At 33.0% G+C, this 24,585-nt stretch overlaps 3 protein-coding genes across 3 annotated transcripts in view; all 3 read left to right on the top strand.

The window, feature by feature from the left end:
* The window catches only part of LOC143912713 (latrophilin Cirl-like), a 161,839-nt gene extending 160,089 nt beyond the window's left edge, over positions 1–1,750 (top strand). The window contains exons 23-24 of the mRNA XM_077432024.1: positions 262–501; positions 623–1,750. Coding sequence (XP_077288150.1) covers positions 262–501; positions 623–1,078 — 696 coding nt within the window. The 3' untranslated portion in view covers positions 1,079–1,750. The remainder of the gene's footprint in view (positions 1–261; positions 502–622) is intronic.
* A 2,698-nt stretch (positions 1,751–4,448) lies between these two features.
* Positions 4,449–9,146, top strand: LOC143912677 (uncharacterized). The gene is made up of 2 exons (XM_077431972.1): positions 4,449–4,787; positions 8,463–9,146. The coding sequence occupies exons 1-2, from the start codon at positions 4,449–4,451 to the stop codon at positions 9,144–9,146; spliced, it is 1,023 nt and encodes a 340-aa protein (XP_077288098.1).
* Positions 9,147–15,241: 6,095 nt separating this feature from the next.
* Positions 15,242–23,632, top strand: LOC143912980 (ATP-binding cassette sub-family B member 10, mitochondrial). Its single transcript, XM_077432461.1, has 9 exons — positions 15,242–15,737; positions 15,897–16,103; positions 16,180–16,382; positions 16,463–16,597; positions 16,664–16,810; positions 19,145–19,376; positions 19,450–19,736; positions 21,738–21,962; positions 22,038–23,632. The coding sequence occupies exons 1-9, from the start codon at positions 15,443–15,445 to the stop codon at positions 22,299–22,301; spliced, it is 1,995 nt and encodes a 664-aa protein (XP_077288587.1). The 5' UTR covers positions 15,242–15,442; the 3' UTR covers positions 22,302–23,632.
* Positions 23,633–24,585: the final 953 nt, after the last annotated feature.

Genomic DNA, 24,585 nt, shown 5'->3' on the forward strand with positions numbered 1-24,585 from the left:
AGAGAAAAAAATGTTTTCGGTCACTAAAATCAAAGCCCCTAATCGATGATTAGAAAAGTTCTCATTCTTATCGTACTTGTGATATCATCGATGATGCGTTCAGCAGTTTTGGGCCAAACTGCAATATGTATATCAATTGGCAGCCGAAGGGTTAATCCTCAAACCGTCATCCACCGATATATTTATTTGATGCTAAAATCGTATATTTGTATATTTGTGATTGAATATTGATTCAACGTTTGTATGATTTTTTGTTTCCAGTTCCAAAAAGAGTGTGGTAGATTAGGCAGAAGATACAAATGGCTGTCTTGTTGCCTGTGGCTTGCACCTAACTTGCCGTCTGGTCCGACACCTGCAACCGGATCCAGCACGGCACCAGGATCGGTACCTCAGTGTCCCCAAGCGGCAGTTTCTGCCACGTCGGCCAAACATACGAGACAGCACCGACACCATTCCGAAGATCAAGGCTTGGAAGACGTCTCGGACCGAGACCATCCGACGGTGAGTTTTTTTAAACGCTAAAATTTAGACGTAAGCTTGTGAGCATTTCCGTTTTTTTTTTTTTTTACAAATCATTATTTTGTTTTATTTTAATTTAATTTTATGATTTACAAATTATTAGGGGCACAGTTCGGCAGTGTCAGCGTCCACCACGAATAATCTCGTCATCAATAATTTGAATGTTGTAGTCAATAATAATAATCATAATAATAACCATGTGATAAACAATGCGGCTGTGGCTTCGTTGGCCGCAGCCGCTGCTGCACATAGTTACCACCAGCATAGAAACAGAAGGAACTCTTCGCAATACAATAACAATTCTCCGAACGCTGGAAACAGTAGTGAAAGTAGTCGCGAGTGTAATCAGCCGAACAACCACACGCCGTTCTATGGCGCGAATCTAAATTCCCAAGACAATTCCAATCAGATCAACTCGAATATGGGTACTCCGAATACTTCGGCGCCAATGTCGCACTTGCGGAATCCTTTGAATATCGGACACCCGACAGGACAGCGTCTCCCCCCAGGATACAGACACAATTTGCAGCAAGGTAATTCGATCACACAGTTCTCTTAAGCTAAGATGTCATATGTTTTTACTGTTGTAAATTTTGGAATTTCATCTTCAAGAAAAAAATTTGCGAAAGTCACTTCGTTTGGACGGTACTTTTTAAAATTTCCTCTTATTTTGATACACTTCATTATATTGAAAAAAAAAGCTATTTGCGTTTTTTTTTATTATTAACTCAGCTTTTTTTTGTTGTTGTATAATTATATTTCTTTGTTACTAGTTTTATTGTAATTACACTAAACTTTATTATAACATGCACTCAAATTATTACTTTTATTTTCCTATTGTCACAATTACTACCCATTTTTTAATATTTTTCAGGAATTTAATGGTCAGAATTTAAATCGCCTTTTGGTCAAAATAAAATTTGAGTCTTGGTCAAAATATTATTATCAATAATCAATAAATATTATTTTGGTCAGAATTATATTCGTGGTCATAATTATATTATTCATGATCAGAATTATATCATTTATGGTCAGAATAAAAATGTTGTGGTCAGAATAAAAATATAGGACGGTCATAATAACAATGTAGGACGATCAGAATAATAAAAAAAAATTAAACATAATGAATGGTTATGGTATATAAAATTTCAGAATTTAAATCACCTTTTGGTCAGAATAAAATTCGAGTCTTGGTCCAGAATATTCTAACCATTTTGATCAGAATTATATTATTCATGGTCAGAATTATATCATTCATGGTCAGAATAAAAATTTTAAGTGCTCGGAATAAAATTGTTAAGTGGTCAGAATAAAAATGTAGGACGACCAGAATAAAAAAAAAATAGTAAATAATTATAATAAACATATATAATGAATGGTGATAATATATAAAATAAGTATTCATAACAGCAAAATATGCGAATACAAGTTCAAAATAATATGTTTTTGGTATCTTTTGATATGTATTGAAATGTCAAAAATGTTGCCAGTCACAAAAATAAAATTTAATAGAAAACTCACTAAATACACATTAAATACAATTTTTAATTATTGCATCACATTAATGAAATCTCGTATGAACTGTTATTGTTTAGAGTTGTTTTTTTTATAAATGGCATATATTCGGCGTTATTGCCAACGCTATTGCCAACCGAAGAAATTTATTCTGACCATGTGTGAACAAAATTCTGACCAATTAATATAAATTCTGACCGTCTAATATTTATTCTGATCGATGTATTCTGACCAAAAGCGTATTAAAATTCTGACCCGAAAAATACAAGCCGAATTTAATTGATTGTTTTTATCAATGTGAAAAATCTTATTCTAATTCATATTGAATTGTCTCCTCCTTGAAAAAGTAAAATATGCAAATAATTACATACATACATATTTTCACTATTCTAATGATTTTTTGAATTTGTATAAATCAAAATGTTTTTTTTTAATCACATCAATGTTGATTTTAGGGTTGCTTCATAATATGATTCTAGAAGTTTGATGTAATCAATTTCATCCCATTTTTAATTTCCAAGTTTTTAGTTATTTTGTAACTAGAAGGACAAATCGAAATATTTGCATCAAAAACTAATATTTTCTAATCATTCCTCATTAATAGAATTAATCGCATGCTCAATAACTATGTTGTAATTCTTTCTGTTTAAAAAAAAACTTAATTTCCAGTTTATAATTGTTTTATAAAAGATTGATTATTTTCAAGGTATACTTACTCATTCCTCAGCGGATATATAATTTTATATTTAATTATTTCAATGACAGGAATAGTAATGGTTATACGTATATTATATGATATTATATTATACATACACAGTAGTTAACTTATATTTTCTGTAAATGCTTATTTACATGGTATTATTTATCTCAAAAGAACTATCTCATTTCCTACTCTTTTCATATGATATAAATACAATTTTCGCAATGGCTTGGTATATTTTTGCTGGCTGTATACAGTCTAACACATTTAGCAACTTATCTAATCTAACCCTTCTTTCTAACACATAAATTAAACGGAAAGTGGCTTTCTCAAATTCATCATGGTTTTGTTGTAAAAGCAGTTGTTATTCTGGCGAAATTATTTCTTCACATTATTTGTAAGTACGAGTTGTCCGAATGGATGATATATGTATATATATTTTTTTTGAATACGATTCTTATTTAGAAACCATAATATCAACTGCTTTTATTAACTTTTGTATTTTAAAATTAATTTATGACATCTTACCTTTGCTGCAAATTGTAGTCTGATGAAATCCTCGACTGTCTTAACTAATAATATTTTTCTCATACATATATATACGTATATATAAACATTTATCTTTCCAGATGCTCTATTTAAGTATTAATTAATTTGAAATATTATATTATCTTTCAGAATGCAGGTACCTTCATTCGGTTGTGGTTTTCGTACAAAAATAAATATTTTTAGTTTGTTTTTTCATGTTTAGTTTTTAATTTTCCATATATGGTTTTCCTTTTATTCTTCTATATATTTTTTTAAATATACAAAACTCGCATTTAAATTCGGAACACTTGGATTAATATAAATAAACATAAAATTCACATATACGTAAACGATTTTTGCAATCAATGACAATACACTAAAAATATCGTCCATTTAAATTTTTATTTTAGGCCCTAAACCTTTTTTAAAAATAAAAATAAATTCTGTATTTTATATGTTACTAGTGATTTTACCCGGCTTCGCTCAGTATTTGTAATATAAACCGCTTAAACATGGCTAATCTAATAGTAAACATTTGATTACATTTATTTTATTTGAATATTCATTTGTTTTTTTATTAAATTGAACGTCTCGGATTCTACGAACCAAGCAAACAAACATACATACATACAAAGTCTCTTTCGAAATTATATATATATATATATTAAAGATGTATTTGCTTTATTGAATTACATATAGAGCAACTTATTCAGAAAAATATCAAAAATGAATCATGATATGTAGGGAATGTATTGTATAATTTCGTTTTGTATGTTTTATTGGTTATATGAAAGTTATTTATGGCCTTTTTATTTATTTTTTGCATTTTAAATTTGACAGTTTTATTTCAATGAAATGTTTTTTTTGTAGTAATAACAAATTTGCTTCTATATATTATATGTATTTAAGAAAAATGCTTTCCAGACTGTTGTTATTAAATTCTATATATTTTATTATATTAATAACAAATTTGAAATGTAATTGTATGCATTTGATAGTCTTGGCGGACATTTTTCTTGAATCGGGATCGGTGATTTGAGCATATATACATCTCCTCCTTCTTTTATCTCATATTATATATCCATATGTAGCTTTTTATTCTTTTCTCATTTATGCCGTTGTACTGCAGCATTGTACTCTGAAGCAGCAACAGCAGGATCAGTCGAGATCTTGGAACATCGCAACTATGGCGCGTCCCTCTGCCCCACCGCTTCCGTCACAAATCGACAATACTTCTGCTCCCCACTCTCTTAGTATGCCTTCTATTCACAACAACGCTCATGTTCCCACGAATCACAATCACAGCACCGTTCAGAACGGCCAGTTCCAACACAGTCAACCGAACCGGGTTGGAACTCCGATTCCGATCGAGCTGCAGCACGACAACGCCGAGATCAATCGCTCTCGATCGCCCTCGTGTTTCTCAGTCAAAATGAACGCTGGCAATATGAGCGGAGAGCAAGGTAGCGGGTGGGGAGTTGTACAAAATCCATTGTCTTCCACTGCGGTGTCGGGTACTTGGAAGGTGAGGGCTTGTCGCTTTTAGCACGCCCCTATTATATATAGTATTGCTTTTGTGCTTGTAACTATGCTTCGATTCTGTTTTTTGCATTTGTATGTGATTTTTTTTCTACTATACACATTTCCCATCATAGTTTCTCCTTGCTTATTTATCTAGAAATCTTCGATGATATGTATAAAGTTATTTATTTTATTTCGATTGATATCTTAATCCTTCAATTCATATTTACAGGAGTTATGTATGTATAAGTGATATTTTCCGGTGGCCCTTACGGCATAAACTCTGTTTTGGTGAAGACTCGAAAAATGAACTAAGGGTAATTGGATTATTAGTCACAATGCGATGGTCACAAAGACAATTTTTGTCATTAAAATCGCGAATACGCAATATTTGGCACTCAATTTCTCGTTAGTATGATATTTATCGTTAGTATGATGGACTTTTCGGCTGCTAGATGTTCATGCGTGATGGATTTTAGTGACTTTGTGACCAGTATTCACTGAACCGAATTAAGATTAGGATCGGGGGTAGTACTACCCCTTTGCGTCTAGCCTCTCTTAATCTTAATGCTTTGGTACGAGTTCATTTTTTGAGTCTTCATCAAGAGTTAGTGCCGTAAGGTGAACCTGATATTTTCACATGAAAATTTTTTCTTATACAAATACATTTGTATATGTATGTGTTACAGTGAAAGCATATTTCAAGTGAAAATATATTTTCACCAATTCAAGCAGTGAAAATGTATCAAACAATGAATTTGTAACGTTTAACTCTGTAAATTTAACCCTAACAACCCAATCTTAAATGAATTGGTCCAACCCTTACTTAACCTAACCCTTAAATAATACCAACCCTAACAATCTATTACGATACTATCCTTTCCTTTTAAATTTAAATCTTTTTGAAGCATGTTTCATTAAATTTTTTTCCAAAATTTTCACCCAATGATAATAATGTATAGAAAATATTTTATTATTTAATGATGTAGTTTAGTTTTGCTTTATTAATCAATACAAGCGATATTATTGTATTTGTAGTAAGTACGTATAATCGTCAATTGATTAGTATAGTACGTTTAATAGCACAAATATAATATGTATGTTAAAATTAGACGGAAAAAATTTATACAGGTTTTTCATTCCAAATTTGACCCATTTTCATTTAAAATTGTTTCATTTCAAATTGACATTGAAATGGAGTCAATTTGGAATGAAAAACCTGTATCATTCTATTGGTTTTTTTATCTTTAGAATTTAGCCTTTAAATAATTGAGTTGTTTTTTTAGAAGTAAAACTACTAACACAAGTACTAAAAATTATTTTATTTTATAAATACATTTACTGATTCTGGCACGAATAGACTAATGAGGATTTTTAAGTACGAGTTTTTTTTTTTTTTTTTAACATAATTGGTCAATATGAATACATATTGACCAATTATGTTAAAAATATATCATATGTCAGTATATTACATATTTTAATAGTTTAGTTAAAATGTTTATACAGGTTAGGTTAAGTTGATCGGAAAATGACCAGCTTTCCGTTATAATACAAAAGTCAGGCTAATATTAATATGTATCTTGACCCATGTTTGTAAAATATTGACCCCATAAATATGTATATGATTATTTGTATATCGCATCCTTAGAGCCCATGTACATATGTAAGTCCACTATTTGTCCAAATTGCTAGTTTTGTATTGATTAGTCGAATAATGAGTCGACACTCAACATCCTTTGTGACATGCTATTCAAATGAACCGCTATCAGTGTATCATAAATTTAAAATCAAAGATAAAGTATGCCGAAAATATCGTAATATTTAACTGTCAATTAATTACATTTTATTGCACTGATTGCTTAAATAGACCAATACCGGGAGTTTTTTCCAGTAGTATCGGTTTTGACACATTTCGCTATTTTTGGAATCCCTAGTACATACGTAAGTTATAAGTTTTAAATTATTTGAATACATTTTTCAAGTCGCGTATCAATTCCTTTTCAAAACTACCCATTAAAATGTCAACGGGTAAAACACCAAAAGTTCATAAATATAATTGAAGGTTGGGTGATTATTCCGCAAAAAGCAATCTCGCGCACGTCACTATAATCTCGATCATGGAACATCTGGCACCCAAAAACTCCATCAATTGAAACTTTGTACTAATGAGAAGTCAATATTCTGTATTCGCTTTTTTTTTTGGCATGCGCCCGATATCAATTTGCGCAATAATCCGTTTACCATAATTTAAATTATCATTTTTATATTTAATCCCCTTATTTATTTTAATCTTTAAAACTCTTCTCCGATTAACCCTTTGAGTGCTGACGTCTTTTCTGTTGAAATTTTCTGCCACGCTGAAAATTTCGCCAACATTTCCAACCAGAATTATTTAGAAATCCAATAGAAAGCGGGTATAAAAATTGTAGCTAATCCAAACAAACCCTAGATAACTACCGCCGAGGATCTCAAGTTTTGTAAAGGTGTGTTTAGACTCTCTAATATATCTTGCAACAATATAAAATAAACAAAAGAAGTCTTTTAATGAATGTATTTTTCCAAAACTAGTTCCATATTCTTCATTGTTGTTAAAATGTAATGCTCACAGTCTAAATGCTAAGCCACAATCTAAAATACAAAGCAGTTGAGGATTTCCATTGGGAAATTCTTCTGTGGTTATAAATTCAGAAATTCCAGTGTAAACCAGTCTTTATAAACATTGACACGGATTACACGACCCATGTTCAATGCATTTTTTTTCAATGCTACCCGGAAAGACTTATGAGGATTATTACCCGGAAAGGTTAATGAGATATAGTGCACATGTTACAGTGAAAGCATATATGAATATAACTCTATAAATTTAACCCTAACAACCCAATCTTAAATGAATAGCGCCAACCATTACTTAACCTAACCTATACGAACCCTTAACCTTTCCACCGCGTACGACTACTATACATGTCCTAGCGAACATGCCCTCAGCGCGTGAGACACGCATAGATTTCTTGGAAGTTCCAACCTGTATAAGAGCAGTCTATTGTGTTAAAATTTTATAACTTGGTTGAAAATATTACTAAATGTATACTTTACCAAATTCAATAGATGGCAGTAGTCAAAAAAAATTCAATATAGGCTAAAATAATTTATTAATTTATAAAATATTACAACATATATTTATAGTCAAAAACGCGATAGCAAAATCCGCAAAAAAGCAGCCGTGTACAGGGCATGTTCGCTAAATTTGGTGACGCGGGCAAAGGGTTAAACAATACCAAACCTAACAATCTAATCTTAAATGAATAAAACCAACCCTGAAAATGTAACTGGTTATGATTTCACTGAAACATCACTGAAAATATATTTACACTTGAAATATATTTTCACTGTGACAGACATATCACCATTGTGCTCAAAGGATGCGATATATATTATTGTTAATTTTCTCTCTATTTACTTTGGAATCATTTGATTTAGTGATTTAATTCCGTGTATAGATTTTGACTAAGGCAAAATTTATATTTTCATAATTCAATGCATACAATGCATGTATCGTTAATAGTATAACATTAGTGAGTTATTTGATTTTCATAGTGATGTTTCCCACCACGTTGTTTTATTCCAGCATTCTGACATGGAATTCGTCTTACAATAGCATTTTTTTTCATTACAATTCCAGAACACTTCTTCTAAGCATCCACAAACGATGCTAGTCGGCAGCCTTCAACATCCAGAGCACGCCCGCCGCGTCGACTCGGCAAGAGCTTGCCCTCGCTACGACACGGACACGGTGCGCTCTCACATCCAGCAGCACTCGCAGCGGCACCACAATCCCAACACCCACTCTCACCACAGCTACTCGGACATGCCTCATTACTACCGCGGCCCCAACCAAGAGTATCGCACCCGAGAAGAGCCCGAATACGAAGAGATAGACCGCAACGACACGCTAATGTCCGACATGTCCGACGACAATTCAGGACACGGAGACAGGTGCATACGTCATCCCGATTTAGGTATTCAAGGAGGTTCTTATAATTTGCATGGTGATAGTAGACCTTTGATATCGTACAGTCCCGGAGAGTCTCATAGGTATGATCATTCTCCCGTAGCGTTAGATCATCAAATACCGCACGGACGATTTAGCAATAGGTGGGACAGCATGGAAAGACACGCCGATAGGGGTAATTACGGCTACCACCCGAGGGACGTGGTGAATCCGAGAACTCTAGCGGCCGTTTTGAATAGGGAAAATAATGTTGTGTGTCACGTTGAACCTCATCCAGCCACCGAAGTGTTATATCCCGGTCACGGACATTTGACCCATCAAAGGGCCATGCTTCCACCTTATAGTGATTGTTGAATATTTATTTAATTAACTATCATTGTTATATATTGATATTTGACTTTGTGTTATATTGAAATATGACTTGTATTTTTGAGGAATTTTTTGACACTTCCTTGCTCTTTTTAAATTTCTACGTTTTGTCTTTTATTTACACATTGCATTTTTAATTGATTGATCAATACTTTTCAATTTGTATATGTTTATTATATGAGGAGTTTTGATTTTATTTTTATTACACGGTTTTATATACGTATACATTTCGGTTTACCAGATTCATATGGTTCCGCGACAAATCACTCGCAGACTTTACACTCAACGGTTTATAGTTTTTGATCGATGCAATAACACATGTATCAAATCATATGGAGTTCAAATTAACGTGTAAATTATGATCACTGCAATCGTTTGTAAAAGTCAGATCAATTTTATTGATAAATCTGCGGATTTTCAAAAGCTTTTATTTAGTTTGTAGTACCAAAAACTTGTTTTCGGTCAAATACCGATACCACCAGTATCAGTACTTTCGGTATTGTAATCCCTAGTGACGACAACAGAGTGTATTACCCATATGCTTTATATTGAAAATTTTTGACAATGCTTTATATTGAGTATATGTAAAGTCCGTGAGTGATTTTTTGTGACACCGTTTCATATACCCAGTGTAATTTGCAGGGTGGGGGCCATTTCTAATTTTTAATACACATATTTTTTTCAAAAATAAGACCTGCATATATTCAGTTATATTATTAATTTATTGTCATATAAGATTTTTAGTTTGCATTGCGTTTTTAAACGCCGAATGCGAATTTTAACTCTTATGCGTGTGTATAATATTATGTAGTCCTCTAGGGTGGTGGCCATTGATCTCTTGCCACCATTTTAGATCCGCCAGTGCTTCTACCAGGCCGATTTTCTTAAAATTTTGCACATATACAGATAGATTCTGATGATATTTAACCACTTAATCGCCACGCGTTTTGTAGAAACCGATTCGATTATTTTATTATATGTGTTTAGTGCCAACCTTTGACACTACCTCTTGAATATATTACAAGCTAACGAAAAATATTGACTTTTTTCAATTTCATTAGTACCACAGTATATTTTTAGATGTCACTGAAGAAACCAAAATTAATTTTGAGACATAGCCTTAAATACGAAGGAGCGCGCACCGGTGCGCTTATGGCGATGAAGTGGTTAATTAAGAAGATATTTTGGATACATAGTATCTGTTTGCTGAATTATCATCACAATTTTTTTTATGTTGAATATATAAAAATGAAGCTTTATAAAACCGTGTAATTTTCAGTGTTTTTATATAATTTTATTGATTTTAAATTTCATGTATTTTTTTGACTCTTGTTTTATTTTCAATTCGCTATTTCTTTATAGTCAAATAAACATGAGATAATTCTCAAAAATGTTGCATATTTCAATAACATATAAAGTGCATTTATATCATGAAAGATGCAATCATGAAATATTAAATAGAAAAATGTGTTTTATTCCTATTTTCAACTTTTATTGTAATATACAATGAAAAGAGTTATGTGTATAATTGAAAGTGGTAGCAATAATTGTGAATTTGTATTCTGCGATAATTTTTTTGACATTTAATTAAGCAAAAGTTTGTACAAAGTTTTAAGATATGTAAACAATTAAGGTGATATATAAATATATATATTTTTTATTTAACTTACGTTGTATTTAATCTTCAATTGACATTTAAAACTATAGCACGCTCATATGCACGTGAAAATTTGTATCGATCGATCCGAACATAAATCTCATTTTGTATGCGTTAGATTTTTGCCCCGTGCTTTGAATCTCTTACATTTTGTTCTCAGTATTATGGAGATCTTGCGGGTCGTGAATAACAGATTAGAAATGCATATGAGCTCGTTATATCGTATTACTTTTACATTCAGTTGCATAGAAAGCTGCTTTCATGAGCATATTCCCGTTATGAGTGCAATATGTGTATGAAAGAGTTGATTACATTATATATGTATTTATATCGTTATTTATTTACATAGAACAAAAATATGCCATATATAAAGTAATGCATACATGTACATAATACACACAATATATATATGTATGTATATACTAGAATTATGTCACATTATGTTGTATATATTATATTAAAAACAAAATGAAATATGAAATTTTGTACATAACGTGTATTTATATGTACATATGATGTTAAAATTTTTTTAAGATTACAATAAAACATAGTGATCATTTTATATAAAATATTTTGTAGTTATCGATATTAAATGTATGTATGGACCGGATAAGTGATTTGGGGTCATACTTGAAACGTATTTATTTTTCAATTTTACGACAACGCTCGGTGATAGTGAGCGGAAGAATTAATGTGAATAAGACATTGGTTTTTTTATCAATTCGTATGATTTATTATTGATATTAGTATATAAAGTGAAATGTCTGTAAAGCATTCAAACAAATCTATTTTTATTTTGCTCTGATATAATGAAGGTTGACAATTTTTTTTTTAATGACAAAATCAGTTTTTTGTTCTTATTTTTACGACGATGATTTGCAATAGTTATATTGTTTAGGAATTTAAAATCGCCGTGGCGAAAATCCTTTCCGAGTCGTTGGTAATTTGAAAATATTGTATCAATATTTTTTCATGTCATAATGAATTTGAAAAGATTTTTAAATGTTTATATAAATGTGATACAAATTGAAATTATTTGGCAATTTTTGGTAGTGCATGATGTAAGTTTTTTTTTGTTTTAACAAAAGTGTCTCTTTTTAGTTATCTTTATATTATATTAGATTACAAAATAGTCATGTTTCAAGTCATTTTATTTTTTTTACGATTATATTTTTTTTATTTTCCATATTCCTGACGATTGTGTCATAATAATGAATTCTGCAATATATACATATATATAATATTTCATATTTTAGTCATCGTTATGACATTGTGAAAGATTTACATACATTTTTATTGCATAGTGAATTTATTTTTTGTGTATATTTTACAACTGATTTGTAAAAAGTAATAATGATAATTGAAAAAAGAACGAATGATACAATCATCCGTTTGAGAATATTTTGTAAAAAGTTATTAAAAAGAAAATAATGTAAATTTTAGAATGATTTGAGATCTTGAAAATACGATGCAGAATATATGTGATAATGTTTCTGATAACCAATAAAATTTTCTTATTTTATTTTGAATATAACCCCGTCGAGAATCCATATTTTTATATACATAATAATACTACGGTATCAGTTAAATATTCATTATTGTGTAATATACATAAAATACTAATGATGCTTTCAGCTTTCGCGTTTCAGTTCTGTGTTATATATTGTTGTATTATGTGCGTTATCAGAACGTTATACCCATTGAAGCTAACTTATGGTTACTGGACAGTTTGCCCACAAATCATATATTGCATCTATCAGAGGCGGCTCTCCATTTGTATTTATGTAATGTATAAGAATCCGTCTTAATACGATTGTATATGAAAAGACTTCAGAACAAACACACATACACATATGTACGAGTTTGTGTGTATTTGTATATATCTAGTAAAAATACATGCTTTAGAATTGGAAGACTCCAGATTTTTAAATAAAACGATATTCCATTATAAGTTCTTTTATTATTTATTCCTTTTCCTGCCCCTTTTTATTCACTTTATTTATTTATGTACATATAATATATGTAGATTCTGCGACCAGACATCCTGGGAATTTTTAACCTTCGAAGGATGGAGCGTCGAGATCGAACGAGTGTCCCGAACCGGGGTCGAGTAAGACCCCGGTATTTTTTAATCAAAATACAGCTTTTCTCAATACAAATGGATATTCAATATATATCTTATTAATCATTTTATACATCAACATAAAAAAGTTTTAGTCCTATAGCATGTTTTTGACTATTTTTGTATTAAAAAGTAACGACAACCAACCACATGCAAACGCACAAAGGTAAGGCCAACAGGCGACTGCATGACTAAATAGCCACGCGCCAAAAGCGACGAAAACAATAGCTTACGAAAATATAACTGTCTCTTTCTCTCGCATTGATTCATCGATCAACAAGAATATGCAAGCGAACAGTCAAAAACATGACTTATCGCTACCGCCTTTAAATCATACTTTGGAACGTAGAAATGTATAAATGTATTTTTTTACGATGTACCCCTTTTCTAAATCATAAAAAATCTATTAAAATAAATATCTTGCAGTTCATTCTAGGAATACAAGAAATATAGGGTGTATAGCTTTGAAAACCACATACATAGTTATTACGAAAAACGTAAAAATTGGGGCACTCGCATACCCCACTTTGGTGAGGGAGGGTTAAATACGCCTTTTAAATTAAATTTGGTTTAGTAAATTAACACTTTGGCTTTCTTTCACTCACACACTAGTTTTAAACATACAAATATGTATCAAAACATTTTTTTTTATAATTTCATTGACGAGCAAACAAAAGTCTCAAGTCCCGGAAAGTCCTGGGACTTTGAAATTACAATGTCTCGAGTCCCGAGACTTTAAAAAAGCCGATACTTCAGAATAACTAGTTAATTGCACAATGCATTAAAAAACACACAATAAACAACATGGGATACATTTGTATAAGTAAATTGATCTGATTGTATTCCGTGCGTTGTAGCGTAGTTATGGAGACTTACCGCGTAATATTGACACAATTTATTTATTCGCAAGGGCCCTTCTATTATTATAACATTTCTCTGCATGCAATAGTAAATTCTGCTGGTTAACATGTGAAAGAAAAATCGCCAAAAATGATCATTTTATTTACACGAAATTTAACAATAGATTTTCGAATATATCTTTTATTTTGAACAAAAGTTTTTCAGAAACTATTGGATGACAGCTGTGCGCTCAGTGTGGCGTCGTTGATAGAATTTAGCCGGTAAACGGTTTAGAAATTAGCCGGTAAAACCATATGTAAACTAGTCACAGGACAACCGGTCACACTAAAACTGGTCACGAGAAGGCTGGTCACAACCTAAAACTGGTCACACCCTGAAACTGGTCACACCCTAAAATCGGTCACGAGAAAACTGGTTGACCGATTTTAGGTCTGTTCATACCTAATCGGCACGTACCGACTTCAGCAGGTATCCGGCCGTATGAAAAGTATTCTTTGGTACATTTTGTATGGGTATATTCATACCAACCGTCACGTTTACGCCACGGCAGGCTTACAGCAGTACCCGACATTTCCTGTTCATACCGTACAGCAACATCCGTTTACGTATCGTATCCGTTTTTTTGGCCATCGTGGAAATATACACGCGAATAACGTGCCACGAGTCTGCCGCTTTGCTGTTTTGGACCAATTATCGATAGTGACAGTTGACAGCTGTTCAATATTTCGACATGGTTTTGGCGCAAATATTTAAATTTTTTACGGAAATATTTAAAAAAAATTTGTCCATCATCCACAAGCTCCTTATACAGTGTCCAAAACTCTCCTTCGGTTTTTCTATTTTTTAACATGGGATGCACATCAAAACGCCTCCGTGCTTTTTTGTTGCCTTCTTGAGCTTCTTCTTCCGGTTCGGTGATTACTCGTCACAAAGTCACTAAAATCTCTATAACGGAACATCTGGCAGCCGAAAAGTCCATCATACTAACGATAACTATCATAGTAACGAGAACTTGAGTGCCAAATATTGTGTATTCGCGATTTTCATGGCAAAAATTGTCTTTGTGACCACCCCAATGTGACGAATAGTCCAATTACCTCTTCTTCCAACAACAGCGCGATTATGCATAATTTTTCGTTCGATAAACGTCGAAACATTTTTGCTGACTTGTATTCTGACGCGTAGCTACGACTGCACGTGTATGCATTCATATTGCAAGTACTCGACAATACGACGTAAGCAATATTGCGCCGTATCGTCATGGCCTCTAATGTATAAGTAAGCCGATTTTGCCTTGCACTCAGCCAAAGTGATGTAAGCGTGACGTGACCGCGACGTGTAGGTAGATATGAATAGAAATGTAATAAAATGACATATTTGAAACGGAGTCGTGCAGTGCTGAAGCCGTGCAGTGCTGTTAAGTATGAACAGACTTTTTAGGGTGTGAGCAGTTTTCTCGTGACCAATTTTAGTGTGACGGGTGATTACGTGTGACCGATCTAGAGCGACCGGTTGTCCTGTGACCGGTTCACATTTGACTAGTAATCACCGAACCAATTTAGCCATTGAACACAAGTGAGTTGGCAGCACTGGCTGTCAGTTGTCGTAATAAGACTTGCGAGCTGTCAGGCGTTGACTGTCATGTCTCTGTGGCGAGCGGCTTTTCCGCTCTTTCGATCGAATTCATACTGCATCAATTGCCGATACAAATACAAACAATGCTATTACTCGACCCAAAACAACCTATTCAACCGAAATAGCAAAAGCGATAGTAAATTACTACAACTTTTCACGTTCACTAGAAAATATGCGACCGGTAACAATAGCATTCCCAAGGTAACTTCTGAAGCAGCTCAATTGAAATCGTTCAAATTAAAAACATCCCACATCAAAAGATTACTCTCTTTGGCTAGACCGGAGAAATGGAGATTGACAGGTTAGTAACTCAAAATTTAGTATGTATTTTTATTTAATTTAAAGGCCAGTAGATTAGGATAGGTTATCATTTATCATGTAAACAAAACTAATATTGATTTGTTTTTGGCTTTCGTTTGTATGTGTACTACATCAAATATTTATATTTAATAATTTTCAGGAGCTGTCGCCCTTTTATTAATTTCGTCATCTGTTACAATGGCCATTCCTTTTTCGCTTGGAAAAGTTTTAGATATAATATATACGAGCACGACCGATTTAGATTCGGCTAGGGATCGGTTGAACAATGTGTGTCTGATTCTCTGCGGAATCTTTTTGATTGGTGGTATTTGCAATTTTGGACGGGTCTATCTCATGTCTATTGCGGGTATGGTTTAATATTACAACTGTTCAATGTTTGTAATGTTTGACTTGTGTTTTATTATGGTTTTACATTCCGACAGGGCAGAGAATGACTCAATCGCTAAGACGAAATGTATTTTCTTCGATAATCAGACAAGAAGCTGGTTGGTTCGATTCGGTTTCGACTGGACAATTAGTCAATAGACTATCGGCTGATACTCAACTCGTTGGATCAACTCTAAGTTCTAATATATCAGATGGATTGAGATCGTTGTTTATGGTCTCAGTTGGTACTGGAATGATGGTTTGCATATTTTGTTGTATTATGATTTAATTTCGATATAGTTTCAATTGTAGAAACCCAGTTTTTTATTTATATTTCAGTTTTATATGTCGACCGAGTTGGCTCTCGTCGGATTGTCTGTTGTTCCTCCGCTCGCCGGAGCCGCTATAATTTATGGAAGATTCGTTAGAAATATTACAAAGCAAGTTCAGGACAGTCTTGCAGATGCCACTCAGGTTCGTTTCTAAATTTTGATTTTAATTTATATATTAAATTATGGTGTTAATTAAAATTGATTGTAGGTGGCGGAAGAAAAAATATCCAATATTAGAACGGTGAAAACTTTCAGTAAGGAATTGAAAGAAGAAAAGTCTTATAATTTAAAAATAAAGCATGTTTTAGAACTGGCATACAAGGAATCTTTAGCGAAAGGAATATTTTATGGAATGGTACGTAAAAAATTGGTGGTCCCCTCTAGATTCGGTTAATACAAAAGTGTCACTAATTAAGTAAGAATTTTTTGCAAATGCTAACAATGCAAGTTGACGCTTTGGAAGGTAACCTGGTCAGGAATATTTCTTAACTTATGTAGTTAGCTCGGAGTTCTTGACTGTTTCAGATTTTAACAATTTATAGAGCAATTTTACAGACCTCAATAGAGACATCTATGAAAAATTTGACAAACATTTTTGTATCATTTTATAAATCAGAAAATTCGAGATGTTGAAAAGTCGAATTTTTGAGAGGACAGGGTTGCCAATTTGTTGGAACCGTTTCAATGAAATCAGATAATTTGGCAAACTCTGTGTCTGGAAATGATCGACCTAGAGTCGCATATCCAAGATCTGGCCAGCAGCAGTGGGCCTGGGATTGAGCCCAGGGCCACTCAGTTGAAAGCATTATACGCTCACCACTGATCCATGCTGCTGGTTATTACATATGTTACTGTTACTACTCAGTGAAGTTTCATTCACTATACCGATTGTTAATCCTGCCATTTGATTATGGGTCCACATGACGAGCCAGAATGTTAAATTACAGAAAACACAAATATCGGAAGGCAAAGATCGAAAATCGAAAGATCTTAAGTCGAAAGATCAAAAAAAAAAAGGGTGTATGATAAACGGTACATACTCACTTAATTTGCGCGAGCAGGGTACAACAGGAACAAGAGGAACAGGCTTTTCCTCCCGTATTCTGCGCGCGCACATTAATACGGGAGGAAAAGCCTGTTCCTCTTGTTCCTGTTATATCCTGCTCGCGTAAATTAAGTGAGTATGCACGTGAGTATGTACCGTTTACCATGCACCCTTTTTTTGATCTTTCGACTTAAGATCTTTCGATTTTCGATCTTTGCCTTCCGATATTTGCGTTTTCTGTAATTTAACATTCACGGATCGTCACGGAGACCGTTTGATTATATAGGTATGTTAAAAAAATGACGGAATAGTTCCTATAGCTATAATGAGAAATACTGAACCATCTTCCCTATAGTCTGGATCCGGTGACATCGACTGGTTCAAGAAACGGTTTTGTAGATCTTCAATGTAGCTCATTTCCCAAATTTAAGATATACTGTGATATCAGCATATGTCGGATAATATGATGATTTTATGTTAAAATAAATTGTTACCAGTTTATGACTATTCTATCTTGAAGATGAAATGATCTTCATACCAGTAACGAGTAAAATGTGACCGGATATAACGTGTTCGTGCCTATTGTAGAGGATCCATAAAGGAGAGATCCATACAGGTTCATACTGGTACAGCACAGACCGTTAGCTGCACGTAAACAGCAGTACGAAAAGTATTCTTTGGTACATGCATTCCACATATATGGACAGGTTCGGTGATTATTCCGCAAAAAGCGATCTCGCACACTTCACTAAAATCCCAATCACGGAACATCTAGCACCTGAAAATTCCATCCATCGAGAGCTATCCATGCGAACTATCATACTAACGAGAACTAGAGTGCCAGATATTCCATATTCGTGATTTTCGTGGCAATGATTGTCGGGTGCGCGATCGTGATGTGCGAAATAATCCGTTTACCATATGGACACATGCATATGTTCCGTAATACGTATGTGGCGTTGATTTAACAACAATCTATTCATATTATACAGCAGTACATCAAGCAAAACCGGTTTTATTAGGCCACTGTGGTATATATATATATATGTATGTCACAGTGAAAATATACATATTTTAATTGACGTTTCAGTGAAATCATAACCAGTTACATTTTCAGGGTTGGTTTTATTCATTTAAGATTAGATTGTTAGGGTTGGTATTATTTAAGGGTTAGGATAGGTTAGGTTAAGTAAGTGTTGGCCCTATTCATTTAAGATTGGGTTGTTAGGGTTAAATTTATAGAGTTATATTCATTGTTTGATAAATTTTCACTGCTTGAATTGTTGAAAATATATTTTTACTTGAAATATGCTTTCACTGTAACATATACATACATATTCACGCACGACGTGACGTCATAGTAGTGAGTGCACGTGCACTAACGAAAGTGCGCATGCGCATATGAATATTATCAGAAACGTCATATTGTGACAATATTGACTTGACAATACGATGCAAGCAATATTGCGCCGTATTGCCGTGCTTTGTAATGTATATGTGAGTCAATTTTGCCTTGCATATGACTGAAACAAGTCTGAACGTGCGCCGCTGTATGGTATGAATAGAAGTTGTCTTTTCCCTCCGTTGCTGTTGTCTTAATAAGTGTGGTTATAAATGTGATTGCTTATGAATATATTTTTTCAGACTGGTCTATCAGGAAATGTGATAATAATATCTGTGTTATATTACGGTGGAATATTAGTTTCTACGCAAAATATTTCTGTAGGAAATTTAACGTCGTTTCTGTTATACGCTGCCTATATTGGAGTATCTATTGGCGGTCTTAGCAGCTTTTATTCGGAATTAAATAAAGGAATTGGCGCTGCTGGACGATTATGGGATATTATGGACAAAGTGCCGCAAGTTCCAACTTACGGTATTGAATTTTCCTTTTGTTAATTGGTTATTTAAAAAAATTGTAAGGTGTATAATCTGGACTTGTAATTTAGGTGGATTGATCCCGTCGATACCGCCTAGGGGTGAGATTTCTTTCGAAAATATAAATTTCAGCTATCCTTCAAGGCAAACCCAACCCATTCTGCAAAATTTCAATCTGAAATTGGAACCTGGAAAATCTTTAGCCATTGTGGGTGGCTCTGGTTCCGGAAAAACGACAATTTCTTTATTACTTTTAAGACTATATGATCCAAACTTTGGTTCTGTGAAAATAGACGGAACTGATATTAAAGAACTAGATCCAGCTTGGTTGAGAAAACACATTGGCACAGTGAGCCAGGTATTAACTTTTATATTAAAACATATTTTTTAAAGTAGAAGGATGTTTATTTACATTATAACGGTAGCTATGTTATGAAAAAAGATTGACTTTAAAATCACTATAGCCGAATATATATTTTTGTATCTAAATGTATGTACTAATTCGAGAGTTAAATGATTTTAAATTGAGTTTTTGATGAACGTATGCACGATGCAAGAGCGAGATAAATGATGAGCCCTCCCATAACATAATTTAAAATCATTTACCGCTCAAATTAGTACGTTTAGATAAAAAAAAATCCTTTCATCAAAAAAAAGAGCACAGGAAAAAGATGTGTAAAAAAATATATATATTTTTGAATTTAAAAATTTTCTAGATATTTAATTATAAAAAATGTATTTTAAATTAATCAAAAATCAAATTCAATAGAAAAATTGGGAAACGGATTATTGCGCAAATTGTGATCGCGCACACGACAAAAGTTGCCACAAAAATCGCGAATATGGAATATCTGACACTCGAGTTCTCGTTAGTGCAATATTTGGCGTGATTGATGGAGTTTTTGAGTGCCAGATGTTCCGTGATCGAGATTTTAGTGACGAGTGTGAGATCGCTTTTTGCGGAATAATCACCGAACCAGTAAAAACATCCGACTTTTGATTCCAATACTCACTTTGAGCACAGCAATACAAGATTTTGAGTTAAATACCTCAAAAGCCTGTAAAAAATGCTCATTTTTTAAACGCTCTTGTATATACATATATAAAAATCAATGTCAGTCTGTCTGTCTGTCACGTATGGGTTCATAAACCATTTAACCGATTGCGATGAAACTTACACGAGTTATTGTGTGTATGCCCGCGATGGTTTCTGTAGAAAAAACAGCGTTTTTGTTGTATGCGTACAGCGCATACAACACAAAACCGTCCTCCACTAGTACGAGTTTTTAGCTCGCAATTTTACCGATTTAAAATTCAGCACACTTCCAATTAACCCTTTTAAACGAAAAAAAAAATAGTGTGACCAGAACACTATCTTAATAAACACGTTTCAATATAAAATAGTATTAACAGTGGGAAAAAATCCCAAGTGAAAATACGTACTTTTGACTTTTGATTTGAACTGGACGACTACTTAGAGAGATTTGAAAGCTGAAAAGTACTAAAAATTATAGATAAAATACCCGACTATAGATTCCAATATTCTTTTTGAACAGGATATTGACAGATTTTGAAACACTAAAACATAGAAAAATCGCCTGATTTAAAAAACACACATATATATCTCCGAATCTCGAGCCAATCAATATTTTTTATTACCAGATTCGTGTTTACTGGGCATAGATCTATAAGAAAAGTCATATCTCGTCTCTGAACCAAGAAAAAGTCGTCATTTGTCGAACAGTGTTATTAACCCTTTGCCCGCGTCACCAAATTTAGCGAACATGTCCTGTACGCGGCTGCTTTTTTGCGGATTTTGTTATCGCGTTTTCGACTATAAATATAGGTTGTAATATTTTTTTGAATTTTACAACCTATATTTATTTTTTTGACTACTGCCATCTATTGAATTTGGTAAAGTATACATTTAGTAATATTTTCAACCAAGTTATAAAATTTTAACACAATAGACGGCTCTTATACAGGTTGGAACTTCCAAGACATCTATGCGTGTCTCACGCGCTGAGGGCATGTTCGCTAGGACATGTATAGTAGTCGTACGCGGTGGAAAGGTTAAGTACAATTTTGAAACTGAAAAATTTACTTATCGAAACACATCGATAAAAAGGAACGGTGCATGCGTTATTGTGGCATTGCAACGCATTCCAGGTTCAGCTAGTATTTCATAAACGAGAGTAAACAAAAAAAAAATCACTGTCATATTCAAAATCAGTGGGCCAAACTTAGTAAAGATTGCTTAATTTCTCTGTAATTAGTCGACTTGGTGACTTACAATCGGTGTGAAGCAATTTTTTGACGATTTTGGACTGCTCTAATGATGATCGTTCACTTTATATAGGAGCCGATACTTTTCTCGACGAGTATCAAAGAGAATATACTCTACGGATTAGACGACGATGAGACTGCAAGCGATGAACAGTTTCTGGAAGCCGTACGACTTGCTCATGTCGACGAATTCGTACAAGCTTTGCCGCAAGGGTACGATACTCCGGCCGGCGAACGGGGTATAGCTTTAAGCGGAGGTCAAAGACAGCGGATTGCCATCGCTAGAGCGATAATAAAGGTTCTAGCGAAATTCTCATATGTAATATGCATTATATTTACGAGCGGCAGTATTTATGAAACGTTTTGTTTTCAGAATCCGAGGGTTATAATACTCGACGAAGCTACGAGCGCTCTAGATCCTCATTCCGAGTATTTAGTGCGCGAAGCTTTAAAGAGTGTGTATCAGAATCGGACCGTCTTGACGATAGCCCATCGGCTGAGCACAATTCAGACCGCTGATCATATAGCGGTTCTTCAGGATGGCAGTATTGTCGAGCACGGAACGTTTAAGGAGCTGGTCGAGTTGGAAAATGGTGCTTTCAAAAAGTTGGTTCGTCAAGCCTTTCAAGACTTATGATAAGATATATTTGATCGAGTACAAATAAATAATATAATATATATATTTAAATTACATTAAGGTGATTGAATCGACTGAATTTTAGTTTGGATTTGATTTTTTTTTTATTTTATATATTAATAATCAGTTTTATATGATTGCAATAATTTTAATCGGATACCAAAATGTTCATATGTACTGGTTATTTCTTTTATTTGTATTTAACCCTTTGAGTGTGCTGACGTCTTTTCTGTTGAAAGCCCACCATGCTGAAAATTTCGCCAACATTTCCAACTAGAATTATTTAGAAATCCAATAGAAAGCAGGTATAAAAATTGTAGCTAATCCAAACAAACCCTAGGTAACTATCACTGAGGATTTTGAGTTTTGTAAAGGTGTGTTTAGACTCTCTAATATATCTTGCAACAATATAAAATAACAAAAGAAGTCTATTGATGAATGTATTTTCCCAAAACTAGTTCCATCTTCTTCATTGTTGTTAAAATGTAATGCTCACAGTCTAAATGCTAAGCCACAATCTAAAATACGAAGCAGTGGAGGATTTCCATCGGGAAATTCTGCTATGGTTATAAATTCAGAAATTCCGGTGTAAACCTGTCTTTATAAACATTAACAAATTAATGACACTGATGACACGACCCATGTTCAATGCATTTTTTTAACGCTACCTGGAAAGACTTTGTAGGTAGTATTCTTGTTTACTTTGTACATGCTCAAAATATAACGCCTATCTGCATTTTTCAGGCCCATGGACTTGTTGGCAAAACGCCGATCGGCGTTGGTCAGCATTCAAAGGGTTAACGTTCTATATATTCAGAGATGCTATAATGATTTTTTTTATTGAAGCATTTGAAAGAGGTGTGAAATTGACGTTTTAATAAAATATGTAAAATTTTAATTATTTTATATACATTTATACCGAATTTTTTATATAGTTATTATAAAGTGAAAATTATATTATATGTATGTATAGAGTATTTAGTTGAGTTGTACGGTGTTGCTTGGGTGGGTGAAAGTTGGTAACAAAACAAAAAAAAAAGATCTTTTCTAGAAAATAAATAGTACGGTGAAATACTTGTTTGTGCCATAATTGTGGTTCGAAATTCATTGAATAGCTCTTTTATGATAATGGCGGGTATTGGAATTTTTAAATCCTGTTTTAAAATTGATGTTAGTTCACTTTTTTATTGCACAGAAATTATTATTATGTAATTTATTTTCAGACAAACAAAATGGAGTTGTTTGTTAATTTATGTATACAAATAGTAAATTTTTTCACGTTTGTCGAATGTAAATATGTAGAAATAATAAAGATGATTTATTGTACTGTTTTTTTATTTTTTTTTTATACATAATCCCATTTTTCGTTGAGGAGATGTTTGAAAGCGGCGAAAAAGGAAAGAAAAGAAGGTTCGCTTTGATATCAAATCAACATGTTTTCAAAAAGATGTAAAAATATCCGATCTGAAAAACAGATGCAGAGCGGAAAAACAAAGTCGCAGGTGTGCAAAGAAATTTTATGCTGAAACATTCAGTCCGGAAAATCTATCACTCAAAATACACATATTGGAAAATTACGTACAAGTTTTACTCTATTCATGTAAAGAAATCGACAACATGTGATATTTAATTGTGTATTTACTTGAAAATAAAATTAAAATATTCATTTGTTATTGTATTTATTATGTTACTTAATTGTAGAACGGATTCAGAGAAAAAAATCCGTTGAAAATAAAAACAGGAGACGTTTTAATAAAAAAATACTCAGCAGTATCGCTTGTTGGTTGCGTTTATGTTTAGCACTGAGAGGTTACTGGGTTCTATTCCGTGCTAATTTCTAATGCTGCTGGTCAGACTTGGATATTTGTGACTCCAAGTCGATCGTTTCCTATCAGAGTTTACCAATTTATCTGATTTCATTGTTGAAACAGTGCCTCGATCAAATTAGCAAAGACCATCCTACACGCTATGTCACAAATATCTGCATTTGATTTATGTACAATATGTGAAAAAATTATGTACAAGCCTAAATTATTAGATATCTATGGATTAATTAACTAATTAACTAATTATTAATTACGTGCTCTTCAGCCTCTCTAAATACAGTGATTTATGTAATAAAAATGCTGCACTATTTATTTGTAATTGATTGTATAGGAAGGCGCATTGGGGCTTAGCTGGTAGGCCTTCCTGGTATATATCTATGTAAAAAATTATTATTTTGAATAAAAACACCAATAATTTTTTTTACTATCGCCATCTATGTTTAAAACTAACAAACAAA

Source organism: Arctopsyche grandis, chromosome 6, assembly GCF_051622035.1.
Source record: "Arctopsyche grandis isolate Sample6627 chromosome 6, ASM5162203v2, whole genome shotgun sequence".
Classification (NCBI taxonomy): Eukaryota; Metazoa; Arthropoda; class Insecta; order Trichoptera; family Hydropsychidae; genus Arctopsyche; species Arctopsyche grandis.